Here is a 26,810-nt window from a genome sequence, read left to right on the forward strand (position 1 = left end):
CACTCTGACAATAAATGAGGAGCGAGACAAAAACCTCCTGCTTTAAAAATGCTCAGAGCATGACGCATCTGAAACCTTGCAGGTGTGCGCCGGATAGTAGAGCACAGTATCTGTTACAGGACAGATGTTTGTTCCTCCCCTCCTTGTGTCTAGCTGGTAGCCCACCAAGGCCGTTTATCCAATTACTTTGTACAAACTCTGCTACACTCACAAGAGTTTCTCACACATTCCTCTGTCATCAGCTAACAGTTAACAATAGGCCTTTATTGGGTCACATGGAGAAGACACTTTATGACACTACCTTTGCTCTGTTGCATATACACTTTATAGCATCTATCTAAGCAATATAGACGAAAGTTAAACATGGTATAGGTCATACATAGCTAAAGATTAAAAGTAAGCAAATATATATGATTATATGGCAGACACGATCATGTGAGCAGACGTTATATAATCATAAAAATGTCCTTCACAATGCCCAACCATGTCTTTATGCATGCTCAATCATCCAGATAAGAAAATCAAAGTTGAGTCAGTTCATCTGGGCACAACGTTTGTCGAGAGAAACGTTTCATCACTCATCTATGTGACCTCTTCAGCCTCAACTCATTGCAGGTATTCCCACCCTTATACCCAACAGCATAACGACCGAAACCAACGATCGGTTTCATATGCATGTTGCCATGACCGTTAACTAGAGTTACAATGGCCATGTGTTCTATGCACAAAGGATGGAAGAGGGCACGGACATCCCTGACCCGAGCGGGGCGCCATGTCACAACGCTGTGATTGCAGTTCCCCGGATCCTCTGTTCGCAGTAAACGTTGTGTTCAGATGAACCGATACAACTTTCTGAGTTCCTTGCCGGGATTACTGAGCATGCGTCAAGACTTTTCTCTCAATAAACGTTGTGTCCGGTCGAACCGATTCGTCTTTCTGTGACGCGCTGCATATGATTAGCTAGTTCTCATCGCCTCCGCCGGGTTAGGTTGGTTAAGGTTAGGGTGGGGTTACAGTTAGGGTTAGCCAATCAGAGGTAGAGTAGGGGGCGGGTCTTTGCGAAATGCGGGTGGGGAAAACAACCCTTCCCACAATGCCCCGGGGCGGCAACAACAGGCCGACCGCTTGACACAGAGGTATCTTGTCCAGGCTGCGGTCCCGTCATTTTCTCGTCGAAACAATCGAAACAGCCTCTCCGTCGACATGATGTGCGACGTTACGAACAGGAGCTTCCGCTCGCAGCTGGCTGCCATTCTGGAAAAGCTGACGAAAGCAGCCTTGGCTGAAATAAGCAACCTCGCCGACGAGTGCTCCTCCGTCCTCCATACCGAGATCTCTCAACACAAGTCTGAGAAGGAGGCGTTGAAGAAGAAATGTTATTTGCTGGAGGTCCAGCTGCGGGCGGCGAGGGAGGCGCAGCATTACCCTGCCAATGTCAACAGTGTCAGTCACCGACAGGGTGGGATTCAGGCTCCAGAGAAATTTATACGAGGTTTGTAATATATACAGATATGTATATATGTGATATGTGGTGTGTGTGTGTGTGTGTGTGTGTGTGTGTGTGTGTGTGTGTGCGCGCGCGCGCGTGCGGGCGCGCGCGCGCGTGTGTGCATAAACTCCAGTTAGTCAAGTAAATTCTCTATGAGAGTACGAGCCTGTTTCGTGCTATAAGCAATCATCAGCTGTCCTGTAAAAAAAAAGAAAAGCTGTCTATATATATATATATATATATATATATATATATATATATATATATATATATAGACAGCTTTTTTCGGAAACCGTCAATGGTGTTGACAAAAGTGCTCAACAAACGAGGAGCGGAATATTAAGATGGATGTCTATCCATCTTAATATATCTTTATGCATCTATATTTATATATAATTCAGTGCGGCAAGTAAATTCTTTATGAGACGGCACGAGCCAGTTTTGTGCCGTCTCATAAAGAATTTACTTGCTTATGGCATGAAATAGGATTGTGGGCTGTCTCATAAAGAATTTGGATTATTTTGCTCCTTATTTGTTGAGCACTTTCCCTGCCACTGAGTGTTTCTTTTAACAAAGTTTTATATATAACTTCACTCATCAGCTTTAACCACATTGGCAGCAGATGAGTGCGTGACGCATGAAACAGGCTTGTAGTGCTATGAATTAAAGTTTCCCCCCCAACATCTGTCATAATATTACGCTCCTCGTTTGTTGAGCACTTTTATCAACACCATTGACAGTTTCCAGGTGGAAAAAATCTCTCTCTCTCTCTCTCTCTCTCTCTCTCTCTCTCTCTCTCTCTCTCTCTCTCTCTCTCTCTCTCTCTCTCTATAACTTTGTTAAAATAAACACTCATCGGCAGGGAAAGTGCTCAACAAATAAGGAGCAAAATAATCCAGGGAATTATGTCAATTTATTTGACAGCTGATGATTGTTTATGGCATGAAACAGGCTTGTACTGTCTCATAAAGAATTTACTTGACTCACTGGATTATATATAGCTGATGATTGCTTATGGCATGAAACGGGCTTGTACTGTCTCATAAAGAATTTACTTCACTCACTGGATTATATATATATATATCCAGTGAGTCAAGTAAATTCTGGATTATATATATATATATATATCCAGTGAGTCAAGTACATTCTTTATGAGACAGTACAAGCCTGTTTCATGCCATAAGCAATCATCAGCTGTCAATAAAGCTACTCGGGGAAGGACATGCCATTTACTGCCTCGTCATGCACATCATGGCAGTATAAAGAGGTGCCTTGTTTATGCTCGGGGTGTGGGGGTGTGTGGGGGGTCGTCCTACCGACTCCAACAAATGAAAAGGACAAAAAAAAAAGTCAGAACTAAAGTATATTCAATGAAACCAAGCAGCATGTTACCTTAGGGAAAAACTTAAGGTCATGTTCACTACGATATCTTCATGAAATATCCTCTATTTTGTGATTCTTCCATGTGGTGGCAAGTGATAGAGAAATTGCAAAATAATCAGTGAGATGAGGATCTTTCAAATAAGACTTTGATTGAGCATCAACAAAGCCTGAGTTGGTCTGCAGAGTAACTGAAGTACAACAAAAGCCTTACCCTTTTTATATCTTTACAACTCTAGTGAACACCCTACTTGTGTTAATCAACATCCTGCTTTTAATCAGGAACCCTGTTGATCAGAACATATTGGTGGAGCAGGCGCCTCTCTATCAGTGACAGATATACATATGTGCTTTTATATGTAAAAATATACTATATCCACTATATTACAAGCTTTATTTATACTGTAGTGTACTATGTCATAGCCATCAAAAGCCAGTATCCTGTGCGTTGAATTTAAATCTCCACTTTTTAGGATAGAAAGACCCACCTGTTTTAGGCTGGCCACAACCCTGCATCATCATCGTCATCATCCTTACAATTGCTAATCAATTTTACAGAGCAGCAGCAGCAGCAGCCTGCTCCAGCCATCGAAGGGGTTTATGGAAAAGACTGGTGCATGGATCTGTGGAGAGAGGACAAACAAACCCCTCAAAGCAAAGAGGTGACCAGATCTGCGGCACTGCGAGATGCTGGGTCACAGGTCAGTGTAATTTCTCAGGCATTACGAACATCAACAAGGTAGAGAGAAACTCCCGCACACTCTACTTGGGGTCAGTGCTATTTAATGATAACGTTTCATTACACAGACCTTCATCAGGTTATTATAACCTGATGAAGGTCTGACTGCAAGTATAGAGGACAGTGTGCGGGAGTCTTTCTGCCTTGTTGACCCTGGATCTTCTCCTACGCACCTGTTGATCTACAGGTGTGCAAAAGGTCTGCTCTTTGAGGTATTACAAGCATATAACTGAGCAAATGCCCAATTGTTTCAGTTTCAGCAGTGAAAACGCACCATTGTTGGTGTCCATGGCCAGCGGAATTGCAGAAACAATGTTGTTTGCTTGGATAATTTGTAATTAGTAACTTGTAGGTGAGCTGACATGATTTTTTAACTTGTTTTCTGAAACGACTTTGTACTCATTCGTTGCTTTACAGGCAATAGATTTAATAGATGGCGAACCTGACCTCATTTTTGTCAAAGAGGAGATGTACGATGACCAGGCCGTTGGCCCGCAGATGAAGTTTTCAGACATCAGGAACAGTAAGTTATCCTCTTCTAAATAAATGTTCTGTAAACCAACTTACTTTGCGATTCAGCCTGTATTTCTCATAATTTGACAGGTGTTGGGATCATTGAGGAGGATGGTATACTTCACAGAACCGTTGGTGAGCTCCGGCTTCAGATGGGGAACTCGAACAACTTCCAGGTCACAGCTGGCGGCCAACCACAGCAAGGCTCACAGCCAACGCTTATGGACAACTTAATTGAGGACTCAGCGTTGAGTTCGCTCGTCAGTAACTCAAATCCTGCCTCAGCCACTGGTAATTACTCAGAGTACCTGAATAACATCCACGTAAATGCCACAAAAGGACTGTCCATTCAGCTGAGACAGGGGAGGCCACTTAAACGGTTTGAGTGCTTGTTTTGTGGTAAAATATTTAACTATTTGAGCAGTTTGAAAGTCCACATCAGACGGCACTCTGGAGAAAAACCCTTCAGCTGCACGGTTTGTGGAAAGCGTTTTGCTCAAAAGACATACCTTAAACTGCACCAGCGTGTGCACTCTGGGGAAAAGCCATACAGTTGTCAACACTGTGGCAGAAGTTTCTCACAGAAAAGCTCTCTGAACATACACGTGCGCACACACACAGGAGAAAAGCCTTATAGCTGCGTGGATTGTGGGAAAAGTTATGCTTACAAGTATGGTTTTAATCAGCACCAGTGTTTCAATTAAGGGTGCTTAATTTCAGTTAAGATCTTGGCACTAGGACTTGGTAGTTTGGTAGTGCTAATTTTAAGACTTCACATTATGCAATTTTGTGTGCAGGATACACATGAAGTGAAGGGATGTTTATGTAGTAATTATTCGGCTCTTTTTTTAATTTGACATCATAAGATTTGTGTGATAGCTGCAGTGATATTTGAGCAGTCCTAATACCAGAGATCTATCTGAAATGAAATGGTCACCTGTACTGTTGCGTCAGCACCCAGCACAAAAAACAAAAAAAACAAAAAAAAACAACATATGACTGACCCTAGGTTTTAGTTGGGAAAGGTCTTTTATGAGCTTGTCCTACCGTACCTGCACATTAGCCACAAGTTTGCTGCTTCAAACTCGCCACTACATCCAAGATGTAAAATGTTATGCGCGCTATCATTTTAACTGAGAAAGTCCTACTCGACAATTACCATTAAACTGAGCAAGTGAAAAAAGTGTTAGTAATTTGTATATTCGTGGATTAGCAATTTTCTTAAATATGGCAGTGACTGAATATCAACGACATTATTTTGCATGTAAATTTTCAAGACAGCAGCTTTAAATATTCAGTGTGAATGAAAGAGCCTGCTATATTATAGGAAAGAGTATACACCGATTCTCCAAAACATTAAAATCATCTGCCTAATATTGTGTAGGTCTCCCTCATGCCACCAAAACAGCTCTGATCCATTGAAGCATGGACTCCACAAGACCTCTGAAGGTGTCCTCTGGTATCTGGCATCAAGACGTTAGCAGCAGATCCTTTAAGTCCTGTAAGTTGTGAGGTGGGGCCTCCATGGATCAGACTTGTTTTTTTCCAGCACATCCCACAGATGCTCGATCGGATTGAGACCTGGGGAACTTGGGTCCTGTTCCTCAAGACATTCCTGAGCAATTTTTACAGTGTGGCAGGGTGCATTATCCTGTTGAAAGAGGCCACTGCCATCAGCAAATACCATTGCCATGAAGGGGTGTACTTGTTTAGGTAGGTGGTACATGTCAAAGTAACATCCACATGAATGCCAGGACCCAGGGTTTCCCAACAGAACCTTACCCAGAGCATCTCACTGCCTCCACCGGCTTGCCTTTTTCCCATAGTGCATCCTGGTGCCATCTCTTCTCCAGGTAAATGATGCACATGCACCCGGCCGTCCACATGAAGTAAAAGTAAACATGATTCATCAGACCAGGCCACCTTCTTCCACTGCTCAGTGGTCTAGTTCTGACGCTTACGTGCCCATTGTAAGCGCTTTTGGCGGTGGACAGGGGTCGTCATGGGCACTCTGACCTGTCTGCAGCTAAGCAGCCTCATACATAGCAAGCTGTGATGCGCTGTGTTCTGACACCCGTCTATCATAGCCGGTGTTAACTTTTTCAGCAATTTGAGTTACAGGAGCTCTTCTGTGGGATCAGACCAGATGAGTTAGCCTTCGCTCCTCACGCACATCAATGAGCCTTGGGTGCCCATGACCCTTTCGTCAGTTCACTGCTTGTCCTTCCTTGGACCATTTTTGGTAGGTACTGACCACTGCATACTGGGAACACCCCACAAGACCTGCTGTGACCCAGTTGACTAGCCATCACAATTTGGCCCTTGTCAAAGTTGCTCAGATCGTTACGCTTGCCCATTTTTCCTGCTTCCAACACATCAACTTCAAGAACTGACTCTTCACTTGTTGCCTAATATATCCCACCCCATGACAGGTGCCACTGTAACGAGACAGTCAATGTTATTCACTTACCTGTCAGTGGTTTTAATGTTTGGCTGATTGGTGTATGATTGACAGACACGTCTGAGAATTTTATATTCATCCCAAGAATTAATTAACTTGTTGGGGTTAAGTGATCTTAAATTTATTTAAAGGGGGCTGATTCAAACTCCATGACTTGGGGGGGAAAAAACAACCAAAAAAAAAAAAACACTTTAAATCCAATCACTGACTTTGTGCAGGGTTGGTGAAAAAGGCTATCCCCCACTAGTATTGACGAATCCACAAATAAGAGAACTATCTAAAAATGAATACACTCAGATAAACATGGTCTTCTGCAAACATCATCGCTGTCGGGTGGAAACCTCGTATCGCCATATTTAGTCATTTTTAGTTTTTCATAGGTCAATGCTATTTATTGCGCACCCTTTACATGTCTGTGGGTTTTATAAACACTTAAATAATGAAAAGTATTAGTCATAGTAGTAGATTAAAAAGAGCTTGTGATTAAATCTCGTAAATCCATTGGATCCTTAAACTGTTCGCAAAAATTCAGCTCCAGCCTGCCTCCATCTTGAATGAAGTGCTGCACACATTAGAGCTGAAGGTAAACTGACGATGCAATTTCAGCTAACTTCATCTGGGGTAAATCGCTCAATAAAATGTTCTCAAATTAACCCTAGGTTTACTTGGTCAGTCGCTACTTGAGATTTTTATCAGCAGATGTGATGTTATGTAATAGTGTTGTATAGTACAAATGTGTCATATAGTTATCTAGATAACCAGCTTCTTCTATGACTTTTTTTTAGGTTTTTTTCTTTAACAGTAGTAATGTCTTTGTCCCTGGAGGAAATGTGTGCAGTTCTCAAGGTGTCATATGAGGAGGAAACAAGCTAAGGCCAGTTGTAGACACAGATACAGTGACAGCACAGATGGAGAGAGTGACAGAGGAGGAACCAGAAGTAGGGAGAGGTGAGCCCAGCTCAGAGAGAGGGGATGAGGAGTCGGCACTGGAGAGTGTAGCGAGAGGAATTTGAAGTGGATGCAGGTAGAGGGAATAATGTGTTAATGACTGATGAGTTGTATAGGAATTGATATTAGAATGTATAATGAGTGTTGATTGGATAGATGGGCACATTTCATAGAAGTAGTCACAGTGGCTAATACACACACACACACATAGTTTTTTTGTTATATTTTAAGATTCCCAGGATGACACAGTCGGAGGAAGAAAGCGTAAGAATTGAAGTAATTGGAAGTAGTGTGTGCAGAAAAGAGAGAATGATGAGACAGTTCTACATTGGGAACAGCAAGAAAGAAGAGGTTACCAAGGAGTCCCGGGTGATGGGACCAAGATCCCAGTCAGCTGCATGTGTGAAGTCCTCCAAGCATCACTGCAGTAAAATTGGACAGGCAGACAGGGAGAAGATTTTTAAATGCTTTTGGGAGAACATGAACTGGGAAGGGGGAAAAATGTGCGTACGTGGTTTGGTAGCTGTCGCCCCAGTAGAGGAGAAGGGGGTCTGAAAATTCAAGGTCATCTACTGTTGTTTTCTTTTTTAATTTGATGGACAGAGAAGTAGGGTGTGTCAGAGTTTGTTTTGGCAACGCTTGGAATAGGGGAATGGTCAGTCCTTAACTGGGTGCAGGACACAGGCAGTCAGAAGAAGGCAGCATCATACCACAAAGGTAAAGGCTTATGAGTTCATGAGGAGTTTTCTACAGGAGCTCCCTAAGGGGCCCACCCACTACTGTAAGTCATCAACATCAAAACAGTACCCGGAGCCTGTCTTTCAGTCCATGACTTACTACTACTACTACTACTACTTCTGGCTGTTCCCGTGAGGGGTCGCCACAGCGGATCATCCGTTTCCATCTCTTCCTGTCCGCTGCATCTTCCTCTGTCACACCAGCCACCTCCCATCTTTCAATGCATGATTGACCTATACATAAAGTGTACCATCATGCTGCTGAGGAGAAGATGCTGAGGCCGTTATCAAGGCAGGTGTTCTCAGAAGAATTCAAGCAGCAGAACCTGGGTCTTAACCACCCAGCAGTAGTAGGCAGTTGTTTGGAGACAGTCTGTGGTTGTTTGCAATGCAAGAGCTGCGATGCAAGGCTAAATAAAGAACTGGTTGTGTGAATAAGTACAGTGTTTTCTTTACTCAAGAAACACCCGAGTCTATAAAGGCTAAGGTTTTATGTATTTGAGGCCTGAGACGTGGGAGCAGAGAAACCACGGTAGGTTAGAGTACAGTTTAGAGCATTTGCCATCTAGTCATAGCCAATACGGTCTTCAGTAGCCTGTTCATATGACTTAATCTTCGATAGCAAGATTTTGGCCAGATGTATTCAACAGGAAAAGCTGAGCGCACACATAGGTACAATAAACATTGTAACCTGTAGGTTGATAACGTAATGCGATACACTTACTGCCTCTGATGCAGCCCAAACACGTCTCTTGACATTCTGTTGTCAAAAACCTCATAACTCCATTTGAGTTTGATTTTGATAAAGACTAATATAATGACGTGACATCTGACCTTACGACAGTGTTATTTTAAAAACACGGGGGGGGGGGGTTCTCCCCCGTTTCTATTTTGCACTTTGCACATACAAGGTTTCCGCCCGACAACAACAATATGTCACATCGCTTGGTAGGGAAAACTTCTAATGTTTAACTTTAAAAGGCAAGCAAAAGTGTTTTTCACTCCATTACTCTATGCCAGGCCTGTTTTTACAACACACTGCCCATTTCCTTATTCGGGCCTTTGGGCCTGGTAGGAAAATAAGCACTCTCTCTTAAAAACGTAAATGTTATCAAATTGATGCTAATGGGAAATTTTCAGATGACCAAGTGTCCCAGAAACTAATCTGGTCTGAATAACATAAGCATTACTATGTCAATCTTCTTCTCATGCCTAGATGAAGAAAGTTATCCGTAACACTAGACTTTTCTCACCCATGTGTGCGTTTAGTCAACCAATTGAAAGAACCACAATGACACGCTAAAGTGAATTACCCCTATGTTTGAGTCTACACACATTTTGCACTGTTAATAAATTTATTTTTATATTATTTCTCTTCACATACCGAGATGGACCTCAAGCAAAACAAACCAAAGCTTCTCCCAGACGGTTGACTCCCTTTTTGAATTTGAAAAATAAATACTGATAACACTACTGATGCCAAGCAGCAAATACTCTGTGAATTATGTGGCTTCAGCTGTAATTTTGGTAAGGATTATAAAAAAGATGCCATCACCATACTAAAGGGGGAAAAGTAATGTCCATGAAATTCCAAGTCTAAACAATGCTTAAGTTTTTTTGTGTTTTGTTTTTGTTTTGTTTTTTTGATAAAGGAAACAAATACTGACAATTAAGCATATATAAGTATAAGATTGAACACTACTCCAGTTGGCTCTTCTTGGAAAATGTCAGTTATCTGAAAAAGATGTGCTGTGCCACAAAATAGCAGAATTTCTGCAACTTCGTTTTTTTAAGAATAGAACCAGGCATTGCAGGTTGTACAAAAATAACAAGAACAGAACAGTATATGTTCATGAACATAACAGTATAGGCGGCACGGTGGTGTAGTGGTTAGCGCGGTTGCCTCACAGCAAGAAGGTCCTGGGTTCGAGCGCCGGGGTTGTCCAACCTTGGGGGTCGTCCTGGGTCGTCCTCTGTGGAGTTTGCATGTTCTCCCCGTGTCAGCGTGGGTTTCCTCCGGGTGCTCCAGTTTCCTCCCACAGTCCAGACATGTAGGTCAGGTGAATTGGCCATACTAAATTGTCCCTAGGTGTGAATGTGTGTGTGTGTGTGTGGGTGGGCCCTGTGATGGACTGGCGGCCTGTCCAGGGTGTCTCCCCGCCTGCTGCCCAATGACTGCTGGGATAGGCTCCAGCATTCGCGCGACCCTGAGATCAGGATAAGCGGTTTGGATAATGGATGGATGGATAACAGTACATTAACATTACAGCAGACATGCATGGTGCAGTGTGATAAACGTTTTCACAGTTCTTGAACTGAAAACCGTTACCAACAGATTACCAACATCACCTTTTGAAACGCCTGCTGTTTCTGACAGCTTCAGCCTTGAACTCTTTTTTTCTATGAGCCCTTAAATGGTGATTGAGATTCACCTTTTGTGTAAAGGTCCTTCCACATTCAGTGCAACAGAATGGCCGCTCACCAGTATGGATGCGGAGGTGGCATTTAAGATTCCCTTTTTGGGTAAATCCTTTCCCACACAGGTCACACCTATGGGGCTTTTCTCCTGTGTGGACAACAAAGTGCACCCTCAGAGCTGATGGATTTGCGAAGGTCTTCCCACACAAATGACATGATTTGTGTGAACTATGTGGGTGCGCCGGAGAAACACACATGTGAGATGTGAGTTTTTGCCCCCGAGGAAAACGTTGATTGCAAATTTGGCAGAAGGTTGACTTGTGGGTTTTCATGTGCAGTGTGAGGGTGCGCTTGTGGAAGAATGCCCTGCTACATACTTCACAAGTAAATTTGTCTTTGTTCATATTACTCTTGGTTTGTAAATTAAATGTGTTCAAGTTGTCGCGTTTGTCTTCATCTCTCTCAAAATCAGTACTGTTTTCAGAGTCTCCAGGTAATGTTTGCTGTTCAGTTTGGACGGGTTCACCTGCAAGGGTGATCAACCCTTCCTCTTGATTCCCTAGAATGAACTGCACATCTCCACCATCCTCCTCATCGATCGGAACAACAATGGTGTCGTGCTCCTCCTCCGCTTCTTCAATATTTATAGGTCCAAGGTGCACAGAGGACTGCCCAAAACAGGCGATAGACACACTCTGGTCTTCCTGGGCAATTGACAGGCTGTCAGCGTTATCATCAATGGAGTATTCCATGTGTGGTGCCTCTGTTTCATAAGCAAGGCATTCATCTTCAACTGCAAAAACAAAACACCGAAATAAAATGGAATCAAACTAAAATGTACACTGTAACTTACACTGGTATGAACTGTGCATACTACTTAATTTTAATGTCTTCACTCATTCTCAATAATCCAGGCAAGGAAATCACAAAGTTGAAAAAGTTCATCTGGACACAATGTTTCAATAAACATCGTGTCCAGATGACTGATTCAACTCTCTGTGAATACCTAATTTTAAATTTATTTTACCTCTTACATCTAGGCTGAATGTTTCTGCTGGACAGGAGCTCAATATTTCTTCTTCACAATCCTCCTCTTTAATTTCAGTTAGGGTGCTTTGGTCTGAAGATAGCACTGCTGACTAAATTGAAGAAAACAGCAAAATGGAAAACTGTGAAGGGATAACAAGCATGAGCTTGCTGAATAGTTTTACCTGTACACTAGTATTCCATGAGTATGAGATACTTAAGTATTATGGTTCTGAATGGGCTTATGTAAAAACAATTTTCAATCACAGGGACTCACTCTTATCCCTAAGAAGCCTAGACAGTGTATATTACATTCACTATATTTATTGGCGGGGATACTCAAGCAGGTTCATCATCTCTTATGCAGACAAGTAACATGTTTTACATTTACACAGCTTTCATTATATAGTATGTAGAATTTCTAATTCACAAAGATTTTTTGTGTTTAAAACACTGCCCTGTTTGTCACAACTTTTGTAACAATCAAGTGTTATTATTCCAAATATGATAGTTGAAGCTTAGAGAGGTCACATGAACTCATATTTGGGACACTGATTGTTATCACGTTGATTACTTAAAACTGTTTATAGTCATAGTATAACCAGCATGAGTAATTATCCAGAACCATGTGTGCATTTAAGCAAACGTAGATGTCAGTGTTTGTTTGTCAGCATGTTATCAGAGCAACTCACATTGTCAGAGGATTGTGCTGAACAGCTGACTCTCTCCAGACTGTCTCCATATGGATCCTTGCCTTTCCATAAATTCATACACCAATCCTTTCCAAAGATCCCATCTATCGTTGGAGACCCAATCACTGAGGAAAAAGTAACACAAGATTAGCAGTTTGGGAGAACACACAACCAACACATCTGTCACGTTGTTGACATCAGCTGACGTTTTGACATAATATCGTTGTTACAGTACCGTGGCCAGCCTTGTCTCTGAAGCCTCCAGTTTGCACACCTATCGTGCGACAGTATACACTACACTTTGGTGCCTCACTTCTTATCATTTTCAGCTCGCCTTCCAGATGACGCAGCTTCTCTGTCAGTGCTACGTTGTCAACCATGGCCCTGGACAATTCCGAGCGGAGCTCGGCTGAATCTTCGTCCACAAGTTTGCACACTTGGCTCAGCGCAGTCCTCGCCATCACCTCCATGATGGAGGATAGCTGTGAGTGAAAAGAGAGGCGATCCGACATCGCTGCTCGTTTGGAGCGATTCCGGTTGCTGGTTACCGCAAACAAAATAAACGGTTTTCTACATAAGGCGGTGGGGGGAGTCCTAAACATTTAAGATTAATACATGATCTCAGGTATTAAAAGAAAAAGTAGTAGCGAAAAGAGACCCGCTATTTTCACAACGGTAATACGGGGGACACAAATAAAGGTAACTATGGAAACAACTTCCGGCGGACGCAAGGAGTCAGCTGAGTTCCGCCGCTAGCGTCCCGTCCCGCTCACGAGACACCAAAAGTCGTTTCTTACAAGCAGTCTCGTCTCTAAACTGGCGAGTATTCCTAACAAAGTTTCCGGATAGACGCCGCTACCAACACCACCACTACACGGACCATAAACCCGGAGAAGGACTTCTCGCTTCTGACACCCAATACTGTCAGAGGCGCTCACGACAAACTACGAGAAAAGGAAAGTCGGGTCGTATCTAGATGGGTAACCTTAAATTTACGAAACTCTCGCACATGCGCACTTGATTCAGCACCGTAGCGCTCGACATGGCCGCAGCTACGGATAATGGCTAGAAAGATGCATACATTAATCTATAATATGTTTCTTGCAACAAAACCCGCGTTCTTGTAGCCGTATGTAAGGTGTTTCACTTTTTTATGTTCTTGTTTTATTATCGTCACGTTTGTCTTTATGCATGTTAAATATTGTCACGTTTGTATGGCGGGGGGGGGGGTATATCATTAAATATAAAGATCTACTTATTCAATATTTTTATTGAATTGTAATAACGTATTGTAATAATATGTCTTAATTCATTTAAAGTACTTTACATGTGTAATCTAAACAGTTTGCATTAAGATAAAAATAAGCAAAAGTAGGTTATATGGTTTCAAAACAAACAAAAAAAAACAAAAAAGAGAGAGAGAAGAGAACATTTATGATAACAAATCAGAGCACTTGAAATGCTTCTGAATCCTTGCTCCGAGTCCTTGGCCTAGATGTCAGATAAACAGAAAGCACAATCAGCAGAAACCCATCGTTGTAGACATGTGCAGGAAAGTCCTAAAGTAACAAATCATGCTGTAGTAGGCTACTTGGCTATTTGTTGCAGTGCAAGGTAATCTTAAATCTACACTACAGGAATAGTCTGTGAGGCAAATTTATAATTTGTGATACTGGGCTATACAAGTAGAATTGACTTGATGGTTGTAATGACAAACAATGACGAAATTACAACTTGACGGTTGTAATGACAAACAGTGACGTACACAATGACGAAACGCCGAAAATGACAAACAACGCGTTAAAAAAACCGCGAGAGTTACCATCTAGACACAACCAGAAGGGGTCCTGCTGCGTTGGGCGTGAGTTTGTGGCCCAGAAAAACTCTTCCCTCACAGCTGCAAGGAAGGTCTCATTGGATTAGCGATGGAATAGCAGAAACAATTAAGATATGTTGTTCTGTTAGATAACTTGTAGTTAGTTACCTGTACGTGAGCTCTTTGTGGATTCAGAGAAAGCCAATGACAGGGTGCCGACAGAGGTGTGATATTGTACAAGAAAGTTGGGGGTGGCAGGGAAGTATGGAAGAGTGGTGCAGGATATGTATGAGAGCAATGTGACAGTGGTGAGGTGTGTTCAAGATGGGTTCAAGGTGGAAGTGGGATTACATCAAGAATCGGCTCTGAGCCCTTTTATGTTTGCAATGTTGGTGGACAGGTTGATGGACAAGATCAGGCAGGAGTCTGCGTGGATGATGCTGTTTGTGGATGACATTGTGATCTGTCATCTGTAGTGAGAGTAGGGAGCAGGTTGAGGAGAGCCTGGAGAGTTGGAGGTATGCACTGGAGAGAAGAGGAATGAAAGTCAGTAGGAGCAAGACGGAATACCTATGCGTGACCGAGAGCGAGGACAGCGGAATGGTGAGGATGCAAGGAGTTGAAGTGATGAAGGTGGATGAGTTTGAATACTTGAGGTCAACTGTTCAAAGTAACAGGGAGTACGGAAGAGAGGTGACGAGTGCAGGCAGGGTGGAGTGGGTGGAGAAGAGTGTCAGGAGTGATTTGCGACAGAAGGGTACCAGCAAGAGTTAAAGGGAAGGTTTACAAGATGGTAGTGAGACCAGCCATGTTGTATGACTTGGAGACGGTGGCACTGGCGAAAAGACAGGAGGCGGAGCTGGAGGTGGCAGAGTTGAAGATGTCAAGATTTTCACTGGGAGTGATGAAGAAGGACAGGATTAGGAACGAGTATTATTAGAAGGACAGCTCAGGTTGGACAGTTTGGAGACAAAGCAAGAGAGGCAAGATTGACATGGCTTAGACATGTGTGGAGGAGAGATGCTGGGTATATTAGGAGAAGGATGCTGAATATGGAGTTGCCAGGGAAGAGAAAAAGAGGAAGGCCAAAGAGGAGGTTTATGGCTGAGGGAGGACATACAGGTGGCTGGCGTGACAGAGGAAGATGCAGAGTACAAGAAGAGATGGAAACATATGATCCGCTGTGGCGCCCCCTAACGGAAAAAGCCAAAAGCAAAAGAGTTACCAGTAGGTGAGCTGAAATGACTAGCTATTTTTTTTTAGCTTGTTTTCCAAAACAATTTTGTACTCATTCATTGCTTTACAGGTAATAGATTTAAAAGATGGCGAGCCTGATCTCATTTTTGTCAAAGAGATGTACGATGACCAGGGGCCTCGTGTATCAGTCATTACTATGGGCAAATTTGTGCGTACACACCCATGGGATTTTTAGCCCTGAAGTTTGTCTCAGAGACCAGTATAGAACCTGGGTAACCCCTGAAATTAGACACCGATTGGCTAACACTGATGTCTTTGCAGGCGTGGGTGATTGCTCGTTGCAAGAGGTAGACAATAGGTGTTAGGAGGAAGGAATTATAAATAACCATCATGCTTTGCTTGACTGTCAAACAATCTTGAGGGCTAGAAAATTCCATTGGTGTGTACGCACAAATTTGCCCATAGTAATGATTGATACATGAGGCCCCAGGCCATTGGCCCGCAGATGAAGTTTTCAGACATCAGGAACAGGAAGTTATCCTGTTGCAAATGTTTTGTGAATCAACTAACTCTGCGATTCAGCCTGTATTTCTCATAATTTGACAGGTGTTGGGATCACCGAGGAGGACGGTGCACTTCACAGAGCCGTTGGTGAGCTCCAGCTTCAGATGGGGAACTCGAACAACTTCCAGGTCACATCTGACGGCCAACCACAACAAGGCTCACAGCCAGCGCTTATGGACAACTTAATTGAGGACTCAGCGTTGAGTTCGCTCGTCAGTAACTCAAATTCTGCCTCAGCCACTGGTAATTACTCAGAGTACCTGAATAACATCCATGTAAATGCCACAAAAGGACTGTCCATTCAGCTGAGACAGTGGAGTGCTTGTTTTGTGGTAAAATATTTAACTATTTGAGCAGTTTGAAAGTCCACATCAGACGGCGCTCTGGAGAAAAACCCTTCAGCAGCACGGTTTGTGGAAAGTGTTTTGCTCAAAAGACATACAAACCCCAATTCCAATGAAGTTGGGACGTTGTGTAAAACGTAAATAAAAACAGAATACAATGATTTGCAAATCCTTTTTGACCTATATTCAATTGAATACACTACAAAGACAAGATATTTAATGTTCAAACTGATAAACTTTATTGTTTTTTTTTGCAAATATTCACTCATTTTGAATTTGATGCCTGCGACACATTCCAAAAAAGCTGGGACAGGGGCATGTTCACCACTGTGTTACATCACCTTTCCTTTTAACAACACTCAATAACCATTTGGGAACTGAGGACACTAATTGTTGAAGCTTTGTAGATGGAATTCTTTCCCATTCTTGCTTGATGTACGACTTCAGTTGCTCAACAGTCCGGGGTCTCCATTGTCGTATTTTGCGCTTCATAATGCGCCACACATGTTCAATGGGAGACAGGCCTGGACTGCAGGCAGGCCAGTCTAGTACCCGCACTCTTTTACTACGAAGCCACGCTGTTGTAACACGTGCAGAATGTGGCTTGGCATTGTCTTGCTGAAATAAGCAGGGACGTCCCTGAAAAAGACGTCGCTTGGATGCCAGCATATGTTGCTCCAAAACATGTATGTACCTTTCAGCATTAATGGTGCCTTCACATATGTGCAAGCTACCCATGATGCCATGGGCACTAACACACCCCCATACCATCACAGATGCTGGCTTTTGAACTTTGCGCTGATAACAATCTGGATGGTCCTTTTCCTCTTTAGCCCGGAGGACACGACGTCCATGATTTCCAAAAACAATTTGAAATGTGGACCCAATCATGACACTCACCTGTTTCCAATTATCCTGTTCACTTGTGGAATGTTCCAAACAGGTGTTTTTTGAGTATTCCTCAACTTTCCCAGTCTTTTTTTGCCCCTGTCCCAGCTTCTTTGGAATGTGTTGCAGGCATCAAATTCAAAATGAGTGAATATTTGTAAAAAACAATCAAGTTTATCAGTTTGAATATTAAATATCTTGTCTTTGTAGTATATTCAATTGAATATAGGTTGAAAACGATTTGCAAATCATTGTATTCTGTTTTTATTCATGTTTTACACAACGTCCCAACTTCATTGGAATTGGGGTTCGTACCTTAAACTGCACCAGCGTGTGCACTCTGGGGAAAAGCCATACAGTTGTCAACACTGGCAGAAGTTTCTCACAGAAAAGCTCTCTGAACATACACGTGTGCACACACACAGGAGAAAAGCCTTAAGGTCCACTTAATCCACTTAAGTGTGGATTGTGGAAAAGCTATGTCTACAAGCATGTTTTTAATCAGCACCAGTGTTTCAGTTAAGGGTGCTTAAGTTCATTATGATCTTGGCACAAGCACTTGGTAGTTTTCCACATAATTGCTCCCAGTGCTAATTTTAAGACTTCACATTATGCAATTTTGTGTGCAGGATACACATGAAGTGAAGGGATGTTAACGTAATAATTATTCCGCTGTTATTTAATTTGACATCTTAGGTGATGTGTAATAGCTGCAGTGATATTTGAGTACTCCTAATACCAGAGATCTGTCTGAAATTAAATGGTCGCCTGTATCATTGCATCAGCACCTAGCACAAAAACAAAAAACAACAAACACTCGACTGACCCTGGGTTTTAGCTATTCCTTTTATTTATGTTGGGAAAGGTCTTTTATGAGCTTGCCCTGCCGTATCTGCATGTTGGCCACAAGTTTGCTGCTTCAGACTTGCATCTACATGCCTTCTTTTGCATTTGGCTCCTTTGCAGAAGATGTAAAACACTATGCGCGCTCTCATTTTATCTGAGAAGGTCCTAACCGACAATTACCATTAAACTGAGCAAGTAAAAAAAGTGTTTATTCGTGGATTAGCAATTGTCTTAATATATGGCAGTGACTGAAAGTATCAAAAACATTATTTTGCATGTAAAATTTCTAGACTGCAGCTTTAAATATTCAGTGAATAAAGGGCCCTCCTATAGACTAGGTAATACATGACTGACAGACACGTCTGGAAATTTTATATTTATCTGAAGAATTAATTAACTTGTTGGGGTTAGGTGATCTTAAATATATTTAAAGGGGGCTGATTAAAACTGCTTAACCAGGAAAAAACTTCCAATGTTTAATTTTAAAAGGCAGGCAACAATGTTCCTCACTCCATTTCCTTCTTCAGGCCTTTTAACCTCGTGGAAAAATAAGAGGGTTGTCTCTGAAAAAGGTAAATGTTATCAAATTGATGTTAATTGGAAATTTTCAGATGACCAATTGTCCCAGAAACTAATACGGTCTGAATAACATAAGCATTACTATGTCAATCTTCTTCCCATGCCGAGATGAAGAAACTTATCTGTAACACCAGACTTTTCTCACCTGTGTGTGCATTTAGTCGACCAGTTGAAAGAACTACAATCACACATTAAAGTGAATTACCCTTACATTTGAGTCTACACACATTTTGCATTGCTAATAAATTTATTTTTATATTATGTCTCTTCACAAACCGAGATGGACCTCAAGAAAAAAAAACAACAACAACTAAACTTCTCCCAGACTGTTGACTCCCTTTTTGAATTTGGAAAATAAATACTGATTATATGGCTTTAAATTTTGGTAAGGATTAAAAAATAGATGTCATTATCATACTAAAGGGAAAAAAAGCAGTGTCCATGAAATTCAAAGTCTAAATAATGGTTAAATAATGCTTAGTCTTGATTTTTTTTTTTGAGAGATAGGTGACTGATACTTGCTGGCAATTAAGATTCAAGATTTTTTATTTGTGAAGAATAAATAAGAATAAACCTATAAGATTAAACAGTGCCTCAGTTGGCCCTTCTCGGAAAATGTCAAGTTATCTGAAAAAAGATGTGCTGTGCCACAAAATAGAATTTCTGCACGTTTTTTTTTAAAATATAGAAACAGGTATTGCAGGTTGTACAAAAATAACATGAACATAACAGTATATTAACATGACAGCAGACATGCATGGTGCAGTGTGATTAACATTTTCACGGTTCTTGAACTGAAAACCATTACCAACAGATTACCGTCATCACCTTTTGAATCGCCTGCTGTTTCTGGCAGCTTCAGCCTTGAACTCCTTTTTTTCTTTTCTATGAGCCCTTAAATGGTGATTCAGAGTCACCTTTTGTGTAAAGGTCCTTCCACATTCAGTGCAACAGAATGGCTGCTCACCCGTGTGGATCCGGAGGTGGCATTTAAGATTCCCCTTTTGGGTAAATCCTTTCCCACACAGGTCACACCTGTGGGGCTTCTCTCCTGTGTGGACAACAAAGTGCACCCTCAGAGCTGATGGATTTGCGAAAGTCTTCCCGCACAAATGACATGATTTGTGTGAACTATGTGGGTGCGCCGGGGAAACACACATGTGAGTTGCAAGTTTTTGCCCCCGAGGAAAACGTTGCTTGCAAATTTGGCAGAAGGTTGATTTGTGGGTTTTCATGTGCAGTGTGAGGGTGCGCTTGTGGAAGAATGCCCTGCTACATATTTCACAACGGAATTTGTCTTTGTTTGTATTACTCTTGGTTTGTACATTAAATGTGTTCAAGTTGTCGCATTTGTCTTCATCGCTCTCAAAATCAGTATTGTGTTCAGAGTCTCCAGGTAATGTTTGAATTTCACTTTGGACGGGTTCACCTACAGGGGTGATGAAGGGCTTTTTACTTTCTATAATGAACTGCACATCTCCACTATCCTCCTCATCGATCGGAACAACAATGGTGCTGTGCTCCTCCTCTGCTTCTTCAATAGTTATAGGTCCAAGGTGCAAAGAGGACTGCCCAAAACTGTCGATAGACACACTCTGGTCTTCTTGGGCAATTGACAGGATGTCAGTGTTATCAATGCAGTATTCAATGTGTGGTGCCTCGGTTTCATGAGCAAGGCATTCTTCAACTGCAAAAAAAAAAAAAAGGGAATCAAATTAAAATGTATACTATAACTGATGCTGGTATGAACTGTACATACCTAATTTTAAACGTCTTTACCTTTCCCATCCAGGCTGAATGCTTCTGGTGAACAAGGGCTCGCAATTTCTTTTTCACAATCTTCTTTAATTTCAGTTAGGGTGATATGGTTTGAAGACAGCACTGCTGACTAAATTGAAGAAAACAGCAAAATGGAAAACTGTCAAGGAAAACAAGTATCAGCTCGCTTGAATACATTTACAATGCACACTGTATTATTCCATGAGTATGAGAACCTGAAGTATTCTGGTTCTGAATGGGCTTATGTAAAAAACAATTTTCAGTCATATCATGAACTCACTCGTGCCTCTGGTAAGAAACCTAGATAGCGTATATCACATTCACTACATTTATTGGCTGGGATACTCAAGCAGGTTTCACCATCTCTTATGCATTCACTGTTTGGTAATGTGTTTCACATTTACACAGCTCTCACTAAATAGTATGTAGAATTTCTAATTCACAAAGTTTTGTTCGTGCTTAAAACACTTTGTCACAATTTTTGTCATAAGTGTTATTATTCTGACAGTTGAAGCATAGAGAGGCCAAACTGGAATATCTGGGACACTGATTGTTATCACATTAATTACTGATGACTGTGGTCTGAAAACTGTTTATAGTCAATGGTTTAACCAGCATGAGTAATTATCTAAAACAATGTGTGTATTTAAGCAAACATAGATGTCAGTGTTTGTTTGTCAGCTTGTTATCAGAGCAACTCACATCGTCAGAGGATTGTGCTGAACAGCTGACTATCTCCAGACTGTCTCCATATGGATCCTTGCCTTTCCACAAATTCATACACCAATCCTTCCCAAAGATCCCATCTATCGTTGGAGACCCAGTCACTGAGGAAAAGGTAACACAAGAATGAGCCGTTTGGGAGAACACACAACCAACACATCTGTCACGTTGATGACGTCAGCTGACGTCGTTTCGAGACGTGGCCGTCACATAAAAACAACAGTACCGTGGCCAGCCTCGACTCCAAAGCCCCCAGTTTGCACACCTGTCGCCCGACAGTATACACTAGACTTTGGTGCCTCACTTCTTATCGTTTTCAGCTCGCCTTCCAGAAGACGCAGCTTCTCTGTCAGTGCTGCGTTATCAGCCATGGCCCTGGACAGCTCCGAGCGGAGCTCGGCTGAATCTTCGTCCACAAGTTTGCACACTTGGATCATTGCAGTCCTCGCCATCACCTCCATGATGGAGGATAGCTGCGAGTGAAACGAGAGGCGATCCGACATCGCTGCTCGTTTGGAGCGATCCCGGCTGCTGGTTACCGCAAACAAAATAAACGGTTTTCTACATGAGGTGGGGGGGGTCCTAAACGTTTAAGATTAATACGTGATCTCAAATATAGAAAAGCGTAGTGGCGTAAAGACAACCGTCGTTCTCACAACGGTAATACGGGGGACACAAATAAAGCTAACAATGAAAACGTAACTTCCGGCGGACGCGACGAGTCAGCTGAGTTCCGTCTAGCTCCGTGCTCCTCCGTCTCGCTCACGAGACACCGAAAGTCGTTTCTTAAAACAGTCTCGTCTCTGAACTGGCGCGTCTTCCTAATTCGGTTTCCGGAAAGACGCCGCTACCAGCATCACCGCTACACTGACCATGAATACGGAGAAGGACTTCTCGCCTCTGACACCCAATATTGTCAGAGCGCTCAACGACAAACTGTACGAGAAAAGGAAAGTCGCTGCGTTAGAGATCGAAAAGCTGGTGCGTGAGTTTGTGGCCCAGAACAACTCTACCCAGATTAGACATGTTATCCAGATCCTGGCTACGGAGTTTGCGCTGTCACAGCACCCTCACAGCCGCAAGGGAGGTCTCATCGGATTAGCAGCATGCTCCATTGCCCTCGGTAAAGATTCGGGTCTGTATCTGAAAGAGCTGATCGAGCCTGTGCTCACTTGTTTCAATGACTCAGACAGCCGTCTGCGCTACTACGCCTGTGAAGCGCTCTATAACATAGTCAAGGTGGCCAGGGGAGCTGTGCTGCCTCACTTTAACCTTCTCTTTGATGGCCTGAGTAAGCTTGCTGCAGATCCTGACCCCAATGTGAAGAGTGGATCTGAACTCCTAGATAGACTACTGAAGGATATAGTGACCGAGAGTAACAAGTTTGACCTGGTGGCATTTGTCCCACTTTTGAGAGAGCGAATCTACTCCAACAACCAGTATGCTCGTCAATTCATCATTTCATGGATCCACGTGCTGGAGTCTGTGCCAGACATCAACCTGTTGGACTATCTCCCTGAAATCTTGGATGGACTTTTTCAGATCCTGGGAGACAATAGTAAAGAGATCCGTAGGACGTGCGAGGTGGTGCTGGGAGAGTTTCTAAAGGAGATCAAGAAGACGCCCTCCAGTGTGAAGTTTGCAGAGATGGCCAACATCCTAGTCATCCACTGCCAGGTTGCAGATGAGACCAAACTGACCAATGACCTGATCCAGTTGACGGCAATGACCTGGATGAGAGAGTTTATCCAGCTGGCGGGTAGAGTGGTGCTACCCTACTCCTCTGGCATACTCACAGCAGTGCTGCCCTGCCTCTCCTATGATGACAGAAAGAAGAGCACGAAAGAGGCAGCCAGTGCCTGTAATCATAGCCTGATGAAACTAGTTACCCCAGAGGATGACGAGGATGAGGACGAAGAGAGAGGAAGCACACAATCACCACCCAAGGGAGAAAGCCCATCCAAGTCAGAGGGAGATGGCAATGATATGTTAAATACATCACAAGAATCCGTTGGCTTCAGTAATATCAGCTTCTTTACTCCAGCAAGCGCCGACAGACTCCAGGTAACCCTGGACCTGGATGGTATTGTTCAGGTTTTGGACCGCCATCTCCATGACTCTTCCACTGGTATGATGACCCGCATAGCTGTGCTGAAATGGCTCTACCACCTCTATATCAAGACACCGCGTAAGATGTTCCGTCACACAGACAGCCTGTTTCCCATGCTGCTGAAGACTTTGTCTGATGAGTCTGATGAAGTAATACTAAAGGATCTGGAAGTGTTGGCAGAGATAGCATCATCCCCTGCTGGCCAGACAGACCCAGCAGGCTCCTGTGACAAAACTGACAAGGTAGAGCTCAAACTTCCAGAGGGGGCAAAGCCAGGGCAGCCTAGCGTGGCCACCAAACTAACAGACTTATCGCCCTCCACTCCTAGCATGAACTCCTACTTCTACAAGTTCATGATTAACCTTCTGAAACGCTTCAGCCTGGAGAGGAAGCTTCTAGAGAACAGAGGAGCTTTCATCATCAGGCAGTTGTGCTTGTTGCTCCATGCTGAGAACATCTTCCACTCCATGGCTGACATCCTGCTGAAGGAGGAGGACCTGAAGTTCGCCTCCACCATGGTCCAGACACTCAACACCATCCTGCTCACCTCAGCTGAGCTCTTCCAGCTGCGCAACCAGCTCAAAGACCTGCGCACACAGGACAGCTGTGCCTTGTTCTGTTGCCTGTATCGTTCCTGGTGTCACAACCCCGTCGCCACCGTGTCACTCTGTTTCCTCACCCAGAACTATAAGCACGCCTATGATCTCATCCAGAAGTTTGGAGATCTGGAGGTGACGGTGGACTTCTTGATGGAGGTAGACAAGCTTGTCCAGCTCATAGAGAGCCCCATTTTCACCTACCTGCGTCTGCAGCTCCTAGATGTAGAAAACAACCCCTACCTGATCAAGGCGCTCTACGGCTTGCTTATGCTGCTGCCTCAGAGCCAGGCTTTCCAGTTACTCTCCCATCGCCTGCGATGTGTCCCCAACCCAGAACTCATGAGAACTGTTGATGAATCAAAATACATGGAATCTAAACAGCTAGCCATCTCCAAACGAGCCTTTCATGCCCAGATTGACTATAGCGAGCTGCTCCAACACTTTGACCGTGTGCAGAGCAAGCACCTGGAAGTACGACACCAGCGCTCGGGACGAGCCACTGACCACCCAGATCGCAAGCTAATGTGAATCCGTCATGCCAGTGACCTCTGAGCCTTGAAATCAGGGAAGGGACCAGAAGAAGAAATGTAGTATAAATCTTGTCAAAATTCTGTTGGGGCCAAAAAGTGTTACATTAGCATGGGGTAGCTGTCAAAGAAACAGTCTTTACACACTGTAAATAAACTCAAGTGTTTCCCTTTGTGAAATTAATTTGCAAGTATTTCCAGAGTATTGTGTAAGGGGAGATTCTCATTAAAAAAAAAAGTTTTGTCTAGTGGAGATGAGACAGTATACAGAGAAGGGTGGGTTCACCCACAATTTTGACAGTTCTTGCACATACAAAAACAAGAGATGTTTTGATGTGATTGGTAGCAGAGTTACATTGTGGCCACATCCTAACCTGTTATCTCCTGTCACTTTCAGTGATATGTTCAATTAAATTAAATATTCATATGCTTCAGGTCAAGCTGACCTGCGTCCCACAGCACAATTTACATCTGAGCTATTGTATAACAGTGCACTCTCTAGACCAGACCCTGTTTTTCAGCATTGTTCCAATCACTTGTAAACCAGAGTAAATGTACTGTACTGATCAAGCTTATCAACCTGTAATTATCAGAAGGCATGGATAAATAAGATATGCTTTAAACTCTAGTCATGTTGCCACATCACTTGACAGTCTTTTATATTGTCATTTTAAGGCCAGTTGTCCACCGTATGCAGGATAAGATTACATTCTTTCCTTGCCTTCTGCAGTTATTTGGAACCAAACCTGTATTGATTTTCTTCTTTTCTACCATGTTTGTCTGCCTTTAATGAAGAACAAGAATTTTTGTCATTCCTGTGTGAAACATAAATAAATTGGACCATAAAAAACAAAACAAAACTGATCATAAACCTATTCCGTTGCTATGGTCATGTTTTAAACAAGTCAGTTTTACAGAAATACAAGTGAAACTTTGCAACAGTGGTTAAAAAGCCAAAAGAAACTACACCTGATGCTGCCACTACATTTCTTTTACTTCTCTATCACTGTACACATTACGACTTTCCAAATAGTATTGTCTGGAATTTTTTGCTGGTTAATCACTGATAAAATTAATTCACACTAAGCTCCAAACAGGCTGCTTAACAGTGATGTTTGCTCATACTGTGTTAACGCATGTCTTCTACTCTGAAATACATAAAGATTACTTGACACATGCAAAGATTTCGAGGGTTTTCTACTGGGAATGCATATGGGTTGGAGAGTAGATATTTTAATGATACACACACAACATGAACAGTCTACAGTTCTATCTGTAAAAATGATGTATCTGTAAGAATAAAAATGGCAACTGAGCCATTTGAATGCATTAGGCAAAATGTTTGGTGGCGCTTCGACTGTTTTCATCTGTTACAGAAGAAAATCATTGCAAAACCAAGTTGATGATGCCACTTGTTTTCCTTGAGTCGGCGATAAGACACCGTTAACGCGTGTTTATTCTGCATTGTTCATAGATGGAATACATGAGTAAGCTCTTGCTAAATATTTTCTGCTTACTTCTGTGGATTTTTGTCTTTTTTCCTTGGAATTGACTAATGCACACAACTTTGCTCAAGGAAATCCAGTCTCAGGTTTATGCTGTTGAAAACCTCTCTTCCCTTTCTCTAAATACAGTCATTGCCTATCTTACTTGAATTAATTTTTTTTTTTTGCCCACTGTAGTTAAACTCCAAAAGAATTCAAATGAATCTACAATTAAAAAAAACTCTGCCCTCTTCAGTTCTCGTCATTTGCATGGTCTAAATGTGAACTTGAGATCTGCGTCCGTATACTTATAACGTGTATATTGATTTATGATGCAACCCGAGTAACCGGGCTAGGTTGGGTCTCAGAGATGCCCCTTTCCTTGTACGATGGGGCTGGTTGAACTCCCATGGTACTTACACAGTGACCATAGGTCCTAATCAGTGGTGTAAACCCAACATTTTTGCATCACCTTTCACAGGTGGAGGACAACAGTTCCCACATGGACATGGATGACTCCTTGTGTGCCGTGTGTGTGGGGAGATTTTTCTGCTTCCAGAGGTCCTGAGCTGCATCTCCTGCGGTTGTAGCGTCTGTAACGGCTGTTTAGAGCAGCTCTGGGAGGAACATGGTACTAAAGAATGTCAGCTGCTTTAAAGACAGCAACAGAGTACACGTGAGGAACATAGAAAGATGCTGTCTCTCTTCCGTGTCGCTGAGCGGGAGCCCATCTGTTCTGCTTGCCACAATTCAGACCTGCATATGAATCACAGTGTGTATCCCATAAGCGGCCTTGGAAGATTGTAAGGTAAGCAGAATTAAATAATGCTTATGGTGCAACAACTTTTCATATGTATGTTAATACTTTCACCAGTCTACTGGTCTGGAAACGTAAGTGGGATCAATTTGCTGATTTTGAAATTTACTCAAATGCTGTTGAGAACTAAATAC

General features: G+C 42.6%; 3 protein-coding genes across 3 annotated transcripts; 2 read left to right on the forward strand and 1 right to left on the reverse strand.

Moving 5' to 3' along the window:
• The first annotated feature begins 1,113 nt into the window (after positions 1–1,113).
• LOC130119357 (uncharacterized) lies at positions 1,114–6,191 on the forward strand. Its single transcript, XM_056287819.1, has 5 exons — positions 1,114–1,492; positions 3,428–3,570; positions 4,026–4,131; positions 4,212–4,412; positions 5,506–6,191. The coding sequence occupies exons 1-5, from the start codon at positions 1,204–1,206 to the stop codon at positions 5,541–5,543; spliced, it is 777 nt and encodes a 258-aa protein (XP_056143794.1). The 5' UTR covers positions 1,114–1,203; the 3' UTR covers positions 5,544–6,191.
• Positions 6,192–8,794: 2,603 nt separating this feature from the next.
• On the reverse strand, positions 8,795–21,771 carry LOC130119834 (zinc finger protein 629-like). The gene is made up of 9 exons (XM_056288426.1): positions 21,366–21,771; positions 21,119–21,243; positions 20,417–20,525; positions 19,466–20,324; positions 16,036–16,115; positions 12,639–13,004; positions 12,404–12,528; positions 11,713–11,824; positions 8,795–11,478 (listed from the first exon to the last, which is right to left on the reverse strand). The coding sequence occupies exons 1-9, from the start codon at positions 21,640–21,642 to the stop codon at positions 10,613–10,615; spliced, it is 2,919 nt and encodes a 972-aa protein (XP_056144401.1). The 5' UTR covers positions 21,643–21,771; the 3' UTR covers positions 8,795–10,612.
• A 158-nt stretch (positions 21,772–21,929) lies between these two features.
• On the forward strand, positions 21,930–25,250 carry vac14 (vac14 homolog (S. cerevisiae)). Its single transcript, XM_056288317.1, has one exon. The coding sequence runs from the start codon at positions 22,013–22,015 to the stop codon at positions 24,374–24,376; it is 2,364 nt and encodes a 787-aa protein (XP_056144292.1). The 5' UTR covers positions 21,930–22,012; the 3' UTR covers positions 24,377–25,250.
• The last annotated feature ends 1,560 nt before the right edge of the window (positions 25,251–26,810 follow it).

This window comes from Lampris incognitus, chromosome 10 (genome assembly GCF_029633865.1).
Source record: "Lampris incognitus isolate fLamInc1 chromosome 10, fLamInc1.hap2, whole genome shotgun sequence".
NCBI classification, from domain to species: Eukaryota; Metazoa; Chordata; class Actinopteri; order Lampriformes; family Lampridae; genus Lampris; species Lampris incognitus.

Bases quoted from the DNA above. Each gene is read 5' to 3' on its own strand.
- LOC130119357 (XM_056287819.1), top strand. From the start codon at position 1,204: ATGATGTGCGACGTTACGAACAGGAGCTTCCGCTCGCAGCTGGCTGCC. The intron at 3,571-4,025 runs GTCAGTGTAATT...GTTGCTTTACAG, and splicing joins TGCGAGATGCTGGGTCACAG to GCAATAGATTTAATAGATGG. The intron at 4,132-4,211 runs GTAAGTTATCCT...ATAATTTGACAG, and splicing joins GTTTTCAGACATCAGGAACA to GTGTTGGGATCATTGAGGAG.
- LOC130119834 (XM_056288426.1), bottom strand. From the start codon at position 21,642: ATGTCGGATCGCCTCTCGTTTCACTCGCAGCTATCCTCCATCATGGAG. The intron at 21,244-21,365 runs GTACTGTTGTTT...CCTTTTCCTCAG, and splicing joins TGGAGTCGAGGCTGGCCACG to TGACTGGGTCTCCAACGATA. The intron at 16,116-19,465 runs GTGATGACGGTA...GTTGGCCGTCAG, and splicing joins AACAGCAGGCGATTCAAAAG to ATGTGACCTGGAAGTTGTTC.
- vac14 (XM_056288317.1), top strand. From the start codon at position 22,013: ATGAATACGGAGAAGGACTTCTCGCCTCTGACACCCAATATTGTCAGA.